At 43.3% G+C, this 10,417-nt stretch overlaps 1 protein-coding gene and 1 long non-coding RNA gene across 2 annotated transcripts; both read left to right on the forward strand.

Annotated features, from left to right (window-relative positions):
* Positions 1 to 240: 240 nt before the first annotated feature.
* LOC125774766 (putative endothelial lipase) lies at positions 241 to 2,299 on the forward strand. Its single transcript, XM_049444977.1, has 2 exons — positions 241 to 1,637; positions 1,707 to 2,299. The coding sequence occupies exons 1-2, from the start codon at positions 676 to 678 to the stop codon at positions 1,729 to 1,731; spliced, it is 987 nt and encodes a 328-aa protein (XP_049300934.1). The 5' UTR covers positions 241 to 675; the 3' UTR covers positions 1,732 to 2,299.
* Positions 2,300 to 9,640: 7,341 nt separating this feature from the next.
* Positions 9,641 to 10,178, forward strand: LOC125774777 (uncharacterized). The gene is made up of 3 exons (XR_007421117.1): positions 9,641 to 9,669; positions 9,737 to 9,834; positions 9,905 to 10,178. It is a non-coding gene; the product is annotated as an uncharacterized LOC125774777 (long non-coding RNA).
* Positions 10,179 to 10,417: the final 239 nt, after the last annotated feature.

Here is a 10,417-nt window from a genome sequence, read left to right on the forward strand (position 1 = left end):
TATTTTGAACTCTTACCAAATCTTTTAAATAACTATTGAAACATTACAACAGATATTTGAAATGAAATAACATTTGTGAAGAAACAAAAATATCGTTGCACGTACTTAGAAACCTGTTGATACACACTATTTCTTGTTTTACGTTTGCCAATTGCGTACAACCAAATCGTAATAATTCGCGAAACACACCAACTTTCGAACCTTTTAGTCAAAACAACTCACTGTAAGACACATGCAATCATTACACAAGTGTTCTGACAAAGCCTTTTTTGTGCAAATTTTTGTCAAAACACGTCCGCCACAAATGTATTTAATCTGTTATCAATCCTGCTAAGAATAAGAAATAAGATCGACTGTGGAAAATAGAGCTCGTATCACGATCGGAGGCGGTTACTTGAAGGACATTTGAGAAGCTTAAACAAACAAGACTAACTAAGGGTGTTCCGTGTACTGCTCGTGTCGTAGCTGCAAATGTTCAAACTGCAAACCACATTTCATTCGTTTTCACAGCTGTTTCTCTGTTGTTCGCTTCAACGTGCAACGTCATTGTTATCGCAACAGCTTCCATGTTTATGATCGCAACAAATCGCAGCTCTTGGTATAAGACGGTTTGGTAGATCTTCGGTAGTCTTCATACGACTGTTAACTGTGAAAGCTGTAGGTGGACACTACAGCATGTCTAAACTAATTTTCTTCACTGTTCTACTCTGCAGCATCGTCGGTGTTGCCAGAGGAGTAGACTTGCAGGATGTGCTGACTACACTCACGGAAGTCCCGTTTGCAAGATTGCTTGATTCGTTTATAGTGCCAGCACCGCGTACGACCGGATTCGAAACATTAGTGCCCCAGAGAGACATTCAATTGTTATGTACAAACTCATGGATACCGCTGTTTCAAAATGTGTCTGTCAATGACATAGATGTAACTAGGAAGCTTAACTTCTCGCAGCCGTTGTCGATCGCGATCCATGGCTGGCAGGATGCCAATTACACTTTGTACAATTCGATGACCCTTCGCCATTTGCGCTACGTTAAAAACACCAACTACTGTATGGTGGATTGGAAACCTTACGCCGATTACGCATATGAGATTGCCGCCCGTAAAGGTGTTCCCGTGGTGACCGACCGTCTGTTCAAATTTTTGCAGTACATAAGTGTGTTGAATTTTCCACTAGAAAAAGTGTCCCTGATTGGGTTCGGCATGGGTGCCCAGATAGCCGGATTGACCGGTAAGCTGCTGCCTGGACGGATCGGAAACATCTACGCGCTGGATCCGGCCGGTCCGCTGTTTTCTCACCCTATTGATGTTGGGCCGACTCGCCGGTTAGCCGGTACCGATGCACAGTACGTGCAAGTGATCGCCACGTCCCGGTATACGGTGGGCTCTGGACTGCTCGTCGGAACTCAAAACTTCCTACCGAACGCAGGGTACCATCCGCAAGCAACGTGTAAAGTGGGAATTATTGGATTGGCCGAGTTGGCGAACGCGCTAGTATGTAGCCATCAATACGCAGCTAAACTGTTTATCGATACACTCGATCCTGCCAGCGTTATTCTCGGTCAGAAGTGTAACTTATTTCTTGGATTACGGGTTTGCTTATTGCTGCCAACGGATCGGTTGGGTTATTATTCCAAAAGGTAAGTCCACGTTAATTATTATTTAAGACATTTAAGACATCGATTGATGATGATTGATTTCTTTTACAGAATACCGGGCAATTTTTACTTGTAAACGAACACAGAACATTACCCTAAGCTCGTACGTGAAAAATGGATTCTGAAATTCGTATATAAAATATCACACATATACACAAGAATGCCTTTATTCATAAATTAATCCGAAAAAATAAACACACATAACGTCAAGATAAAAAAGAGCTGAAAGAAAATGGGAAACATTGTACCGAATGGTACTAAAGGTATGAAATTTAAAACTTAAAGAACGTACTTCGGAGTGCCACATAAAACACAGAACGCATCAAAGGTTGATGTGCAAGATAAAATGGATTAGCCAACGGGAGATCGTGTAGCATGAACGGTTTAGAAATGTATCCTATGGCTTAGCCAATAATAACGGGGTGCTTTGTTTACATTTTCTGTTGAATTTAAAGGAATATGTTTTTAAGAAAAGAAAGCGTCTCTTAGAACCTGCCAATGGCCCCGCGATCGGTATTTGTAAGGCTGATTGTTTGCTCAGAAGGAGCCACTTTGTTTATTTTGTCAAAGTCTACTCTTGGTCGCTACTACTCTAGGTCGCTTTGCGATTTTCGCTTTTACCTTTTGGAGTCCATCTTTATTTCCTGTCGGTGTGAACGAAAGGCAACGTCTGCCTCCGTGGCAGAAGCTTCCTCATTGTGATGCTGACGGAGATCACGCGGACGGTGGCAAGTTGCCGGTTGTGGCGCTCCTCGTCCAGCGCAGTCTGGCATTCCGCTTCCGCTTGGAGCTCTGCGTCGTGCGTTGAGCCGCTCGGTTGGCCCTATCCTCGTTTCAGGAGTGCTGAGACGTTATCTCCTTTACTGCATCCGAGATGCGGCTCCAGCCCTCCTGGTTCTGCAAGTGCCGCTGGATGTTTCTAGGTCGCACCGGATCCGTTCCACCCTCGCCAACCAGCCGTTACCCCTACTCTGCAAACCGCGGGCACTCGAACAGCGCGTGCTCCGCGTTCTCCGGGACGATGAGACAACACTGGCAGTCCGGAGACGACGTGAAACCATTGATGCAGGGGTACTCCCGGAAGAAGCCATGTCCCGAGAGCACTTGCGACAGATGGAAATTTTTGTCTCCATGATTCCTCGACTGCCAGGCAACCCACGATGCGTCCACCGTGTGTACCTGGTAGCCTCGTTGCTAGTGGCGTCGGCGACTCTTTCCAGCTGCCACTGCACGATCCGGTGCATGTTGACGGGCGTACAACCTGGCGTCTTCCCTGATGAGGTGGCAGATCGGGTTGAGACCGGCGAGGAGGGTGACCTTCCCATACCTGACGGAACGGAATGTTCTTGTCACTCTCAAGGCTACTTTAAAGCTGCCGACGGCACTCCCTGATCCCCAGGCCCTCTAACCAGAGGGGGGCTGCGTACCTCATCACCGACTCTGCCACGTACGCCCCAAATCTGAATTTCGATGCCTTGGGGCCGATGTGGTTTAGCATCAGTTGCGTAACAGCTGCCACCACGTTCGCGGCCTTCTGCGTTGCCTTAGCCAGGAAAGGTGATATTGAACCCCCACTCCCAGATATCGAATGCTCCGGACCTCGACGTTGCTGACCCGGAAGCTTAATCGACCTGGCTTCTTAACCCCGGCTATCAGCACCGCCTCCTTCTTTGCTGGCGCCAGCTCGATCCAGAAGGAGATCCAGCATCCAACTGTGAATCCGCTGTGTTACCGCTTCAGTTGTCACACCCGAGACCAGCAGCATCAAGTCATCGGCGTAACCAACGACTCCCGCCTCAGGCGGGAGCGGAACGTCAAGTACCCCGTCGTACATTATGTTTCCCAGTATGGGGCCCTACATGAACCCCTACAGGACTCCGGCAGTGACAAGCCGTACGACAGGAAGTAGCTCGAAGTAGCTGCGGATGATGTGCTGCAGACTGGCCAGAACACCTTTCACCAGGAAAGCTGGCGATGGACTGCCAGCTGACCGTGTTGAACGCATTACGGACGTCCAGTGCCACGACCAGAAGTAACCGCTTGTATTGGCGATTCGTACGGTTAAAAGTCATCGCGTCTCTACCCGCTTTGACGACCTTCTGGATGACGCTAATGGTGGAGCGGCCTCGGTAGAACTCGTACTGTCGGTCCGACAACCGAGGTGAAGCTGCCTCCTCAATGTGCGCGTTCAGGTGGTTGAGGAAGAGGCACTCAAGCACCTTCCCGAGCATGCTTAAGGGTCGGTATGTGCCGCTCTCACCCAGCTCCGTAGCGTGGGGTTGGCGGGGTTGGCCATCGCCAAGGGCGCCAGGTCCAGAGGGGCGCCAAAATAATAAGTTTTCTTAATACAATCACCAGGCAAATTTGTATTGAAAAATCCTTAGGCGCTGCTTTGGGATTTGTCGTATACAACGAAAGACAAGAACAAATATATAGCGCTGTGTGAAGGTGCTCTGTAAAATCCTGTAAAACATGATCATGTAAAACATCTGTCGTCATACAAATGAATTTGTTTTTTTCTATAAACACATTGAATGAACATTGCTTAAACTTGTTAGACTGTTCGCCATAGACTGTTTGACATAATTAAAATTATGTCAAAAATGATGCACATTGGGAAACTTAGGTCCAGTTAATTTCTGCTGCAACAATTTCTGAGGGAAGAATTACAGAAAGAACAAAATGATTTGTATGACGACAGTTGTATGTTCATGTTTTACAGAATTTTACAGAGCACCTTCATACATTGCCATACGTTTGTTCTTGTCGTTCGTCGTATACGACAAATCCCAGAGCAGCGCCGAAACGTATATGCTAAAAAATGGGTATTGATGACTTATTACCGCAAAGAAATCAGCGTAGGAAAACACGATTGACAAATGAATCAATCGATACGCCCAAGCTTAATTTAACTTGTGAGGAATAATTTTCTGGAGAAACTAAAAACGCCTTCTGCAAAATGAATGATGAATTATTATCTAGATTCAAAGAACTTGCGGAAGTGGTTAGATTGTTTGTTTTGTTTACGGCCATAACTTTAAAACTCATCCGATGGAATGGAGTGAACTGAAGAAACATGCTACTGAGTTCGCTATGAAGTATTCTAGGGATGTTGAAGCGGCAGAACTCATCTCTGAACTGGAAGTATTTAGATTGCATTGCCATATCTGATGAATAATATCGAAAATGCAACACCTAGCAGCGATCTCCTGAAATGTATTCAGAAGTATGCATTAGAAGATCTGTATGCAAATATTACAATAAGCTTGCGTATTTTTTTAACACTTCCAGTTTCAGTAGCATCTTGCGAAAGGAGCTTCAGTAAATTAAAAATTATTAAAAATTACTTGCGATCTGCAATGGGACAGGAACGCCTTACCAACCTTGCTCTAATTTCAATTGAACATAACATACTTTCGAACATTGATTTAGATGAAATTGTTACTGAGTTTGCAAATGTAAAAGCGCGAAAAATTAAACTTTAAAATAAATAAACACGTATGATAAATATGAACAGTACACAGACTACAACAACCATTATAATAGAAAATAATAAATGCATTCACATGGGCAGAGGCAGTTTCATTTTTTTTTTTTTTTGACTAAAAGTGGTAAGAGAGGAGGGCGCTGAATCGGTTTTCTGCCAAGGGCGCCAAGTGACCATGCTACGGCTCTGCTCTCACCAGGGCTTTCCGGGCTTCGGAAGAAGCACCAGGCGGTACTTTTTCACGCTGCAGGAAACGTGGCTCTGTCCAGGTAGTTCTAGTACATCACTCTAAAAACTTCCGAGTACGCCGTAATCGCAGTCCTCACCGCGGCATTCGGGATTCCGTAGAGAGCCGATGCCTTCCTGTTGCTCAGCTGGCCTACGATGAGCAGAAGTTCACCAACTGTAACCGGATTCGTCAATTCCGATGGCTTTGAAGTGGACAATTGAACGCCAGTGTCACCCGATTCAGGCCGCTGCACACGAGGATGCTCCGGGAACAAGTCTGAGACGGTCCGGTCGAGGATGTCCCTATCTGTCTCGGGTGGTGTCCGACTACCACGGAGCCGGGACATGACGGCTCGATTACCCTCCCCGAACCCGTTATCCACGGCCAGACTTATGAACCCCTCGAAGCTGCTCCTCTTGCTAGCCTTGATCACCCGACTCAACACCGTCGTTGCTGTCCGGGTTGTGCTGCTGCGTGGCTGCGTTCCTCCAGGTCATCCGTCTGCTGCATCCGGTTGCGAACAATCTCACAGATGTACAGCAGCTACACCAGGAGGAGAGACCACCAGAAGGTGTGGCGGTGCCGAACTAGCACTCCCGTGCAGTGGTGGAGACATCGTTCTTACACACTAAAAGACTTCCATCCGGAATGCACCCATCGAACGATGGATTGTTTTTTCAGCGACGGGTTTGGATATACAGTCAAGTCAATATTAAAAGGCTATTTTTATGTATAACAACAGTTTATTACTTATTATGTACAAATTAAATATTTAATTATCGTAACTGATTATGAAATTCAAGTAATAGTGAATCGTAGTAGAATCTTAGTCCTATTTACATTTCTTTACTAATGTACTTTTAATTTGTATCCTATCAGGTCTTATTAAGTTCTCTATGTTGATATTTGGAAGTTCTATGAGTTTAAATGCAGTAGGTTCTATATCTTTCCAGCTGTGTACAACCTTCGTACAAGTTACAACTTATCTTCGGTATTTTCTATAACTAGTTAATAGGGCCGGTTAGAGGGTTACGCAACATGGGGTTTGAGTTGTAATGCAATATGGTCTTACGGATGCATGCATTCTAATATAAATGACAGAACATGAGAGTTTTACTTCGAACGTAAGGTGTACTTCATCTGCTGTTAACGTTTTTTTATCAAATCTAATGGTTCCTTACCCTTCACCGCGAGCTCCTTAGGTCCGATTTGCAAATTATTTAGTCATGACCAATATCAGCCCGACCATCTTGGAATTGCATCATTTCCAACTTCCAATTTACTATCCTTTTGCGCAACCCACTTGGCTCCGTCACAATTGCGCACAATAATTCTACTAAAATCGTCAACGCAGGGTTAGTTGAGCCGCACTGGGGGTCTCTTCAATCCGGGTTCCATGATGTGCCATGGAAAGATTGATCACGGAAAAGAAATATTTTTGGAGCACATGAAATGTATTCTGTTTTCTACAACCAAAAACAAATAACAGCTTGTTCAGTGAAACGTCTAAGCAAATTCCAAAATTGTTTACCCTTTCAATCTGGTCGCCCGGTTGTGTGGCTGCACGGTTGCTCGGTCGTTGTAATATTATCACCAAATTCACCAGCTATTGCTTTTCTCCTGCCCGGACAACACTTAGTACACATATGGTATTCTTTTCCGTCCCTAGATTATTTTTGTGAATATTCTGCCATACGTTTTTCCATTTGCACCGTGAGAATTTATTTTCTATTTTCAATGGCTTTTTGGTGTTTTTTTTTTTAAATGCAATTCATTTGAAAAAAAATTGCATTTAAATATTGCATGAAATAAATAAAATACATAAAGGAAATAAAAAAAAATTGCACCAGTATTTTTTTTTCTTTTTTAAAAGACAAAAATATGCAATGGATGGCCTGTAAATCAAACGCTTCGGTCTAACCAATCACACATACTCCACAGAGTTCGTGTCTATCAGCAGGTAAATCAAAATTTTCCTCTTCTTTATAGTCAGTGAACCTAAAAAGTTAAAATAATAGCAAAAAAGCGCTCTTACCTATGAATCCTATGTGACTTGAAAAATAATTCAATGAAATCGATTTCTTCAATCGGTATGAAGATATCAAGCTCTCTACTTAAGACCTTCTTTTTCCTTTAGTCCTCGTCTTTCACGCAATATTATTTTTTATAGTTTAATCAATTACATTTATTTTTTATACATAGACGTGTAGTAAATGAATATGTATCTTTCTCGAATAACACCAGTTTTATTCTAAATCATCAAAAATTACTTCTCATTACAATAAAAAAAAATATCATAACCTTTTACTGTCTAATCACCAACCACTTCCTCTCGAAACTTAATGCCATGTCAGATGCGGTTTACTAACGAGAGCATTCATCAGACAAAAAAAATTCAGATCACACATAGAGCAAGGCCCTAAAAACTACAAAATGTACAAAGCACTGTTGTGCAAATGGCGGCCCTTTCGGTCCAAAGCAACAGTAAACACGGTTTTAATGATCGGACGTACCTAAGAATCTACAATAACCACTCACAAAAAAATTACTCGACCCCAACTCACATCACGCACACGGAGAAATGCTGCGGAAAAGATTTTGCCCTCCCTTTTGCGTGAATGCAGTTTTCACCACTGCACACATTACCGGCTCCAGCGCTACGTACAGCAAGCAGCATTAGGCCCGAATTTATCATACGGCAAAAGCGATCATTAGGTAGCTGGTAGGTGGATCAATGGTGGTACGGTAAATGGTAAAATGTATTTCAGCTCTTCGTTTCCTCACTTCCGTTTCCTTGTCCCTTCCGAGGCGTTTGCCACGATCGGGTCATTTCCACGCCTACCGCAGCAGCAATTTCAATTCGCATGCCACATTCGTTTTGGCTGTGCGGGTAGAACGATCTAAACGGTAGCGTAAATGCAGGCAAAAGAAAAGAAGGAAAAAAATCGACCACAAGTTAAACTTCCCCCAAAAAACGAGGTCGACTGTGCATCTGGGCAGGCGATGAAATCATTTGATGCAAAAGCCGTCGACGTCCCTTCCGCACCCTCAATGAAAGCTCTTTTTCCGCATCACAGCGAGAATGGAAATGGGAAAACAGGAGTGAGAAAATGATTTTCTTTCGCTTCGAGTGCTTGTTTGCTGTTTTCAATTCTCCCTCAAAAAAAAAAGAATAACCGACGGGGCAGGTTTAGCGAGAGCCAGCGAAACCATTTGAAGAAACGAGCCCATTTAAGTACCACTTGGACAGGAAGCGGAAGGTTGATGATGCTGCCAGCTGAAAGGTGGGGGTAGGGTGTACGCGCTGAGTTGTGCCGCAGTAATTGTCGTAATGTCGACATAAGCCTTGAACAAGCGAAATCATAAAAGAAAACGAACCAGAAACGATGCGAATACCGTCACGGCACTCTCGTGTCGTTTGGAACGCGCGGTCGGTTGTGAGTGGACCAACTTTATCGTCCGCCTTTAAAATGTAATTAAATGTGCTTTTCTCACCAACGATTGCTTCGAAGTTTGTGTGTGTGCGTGCTTGGATGCAATGGGATGGTAGATACTGCCGATGCACTATGAGACGGCACTATGGACAACAAAATGGTACGAAAATTGCCACCATATTGATACCAGAACAAGCAGGAACATTAGTAAGGAGGGAAGAGATGACAAGGAAAGAAAGAGAGAGAAAAGGTTTTTTTAGTTTTTGCGTCTAAAAAAATGGAAGTCAGTTGTTACGTAAATAAAACGCCTTCTTAATTGCAGCAAAGTAAACTAAATCTTGTAACAATTAGTAAGAGCAATAACAAACAAAACTTTGAAATTTCAATATAACCCAGCGGTCAAGCTTTCATGCGTTTCACCTCGTTTCATCCCCTTCCAACCCTCGTTGGCCTATACTTTTGCGTATCAACACAAGCTATCTCTGTTTTTTCGTTCGTCAAGCATGTTCTTGTCTCGCTCTTTTCACACTTTGCCGAAGTTCGACGTGCTCCGCGTTGTGTATTTACACACCGAGCTCATGGAATATCTTTGTGTGTGTAGAAAACCATTTTGACAGCACCGTCATTCTTCGGCCGTCATATTTTGTGTTGCTTTCGAAGTGCAAGGTTTGGTTAGTTTATTACATAGAACAGGGAGATAAAATGGTTATAAAAGGTTAAAAACGGCTTCGAATCGAAAGAGCGCGCGTTTTTCAAGTGACTGGATAGTTTAGTTAGGAATATGGAGTGAAAAAACACTTGGAAATAGGAAGGATACTTGACCAGCGTGCCTCCGGAAACTGTTTCATGGCTGCTGAGAGTCTGGTAAGGCGTTTAATGCAACGAATTATATCAATTACATGATATTTACATTACACTTTTACAATTGCAGGTACATCCGAAACAATTTATTGGCACGGGCCGAAGAAAACCACGCAAACACAGTGTACAAAGTACCATGCAGGGAGGACAAAATTTTACACCACATAAGTAAGTACTTCGAAATATTACAGAAAACTTATTGAAATAACTGCTAATTTCAACTATTTTCTGTTTACAGACCAACACATTTGCACGTATTTTCCAGCAAGTGAAGTGTAGACGAGAAATTTGTGAATAAAAAATAAAATAATTAAACAAAAAAACATTTCATGTTTTGTCCTTTTTAATTGATGACAACTTTCCACTATGCAGAGCCGATAACGCACCCATACCTACGCGGCACTACACACTAACACATGCGCAAAAAAGTTCTTCGTTAAGCGGCTTCTTAGTGGCTTCTTAATGTCCTTAAGAAGCCACTAAGAAGCCCGCTTAACGAAGAATTTGACCGCTGGGAAACATTCTATTAACACAAACCATAAACTATAACCATAGCATAACCAAATATGTCCGGGTTAAATCAAAATACAAGGAAGAAATGCCTTGTGATTACATATTGTAAACTTCCGCACAAGGGGTGTAAATTCAATGATGAGCCGGTTACCGAAGGCGATCGAGAAACGAGGGTTTGTATCCAAAAAAATACTCGACAAGCTCTCTCTTCTTGGCTTTAACGACCTTACAGGTCACG

This window comes from Anopheles funestus, chromosome 2RL (assembly GCF_943734845.2).
Source record: "Anopheles funestus chromosome 2RL, idAnoFuneDA-416_04, whole genome shotgun sequence".
NCBI lineage: Eukaryota > Metazoa > Arthropoda > Insecta > Diptera > Culicidae > Anopheles > Anopheles funestus.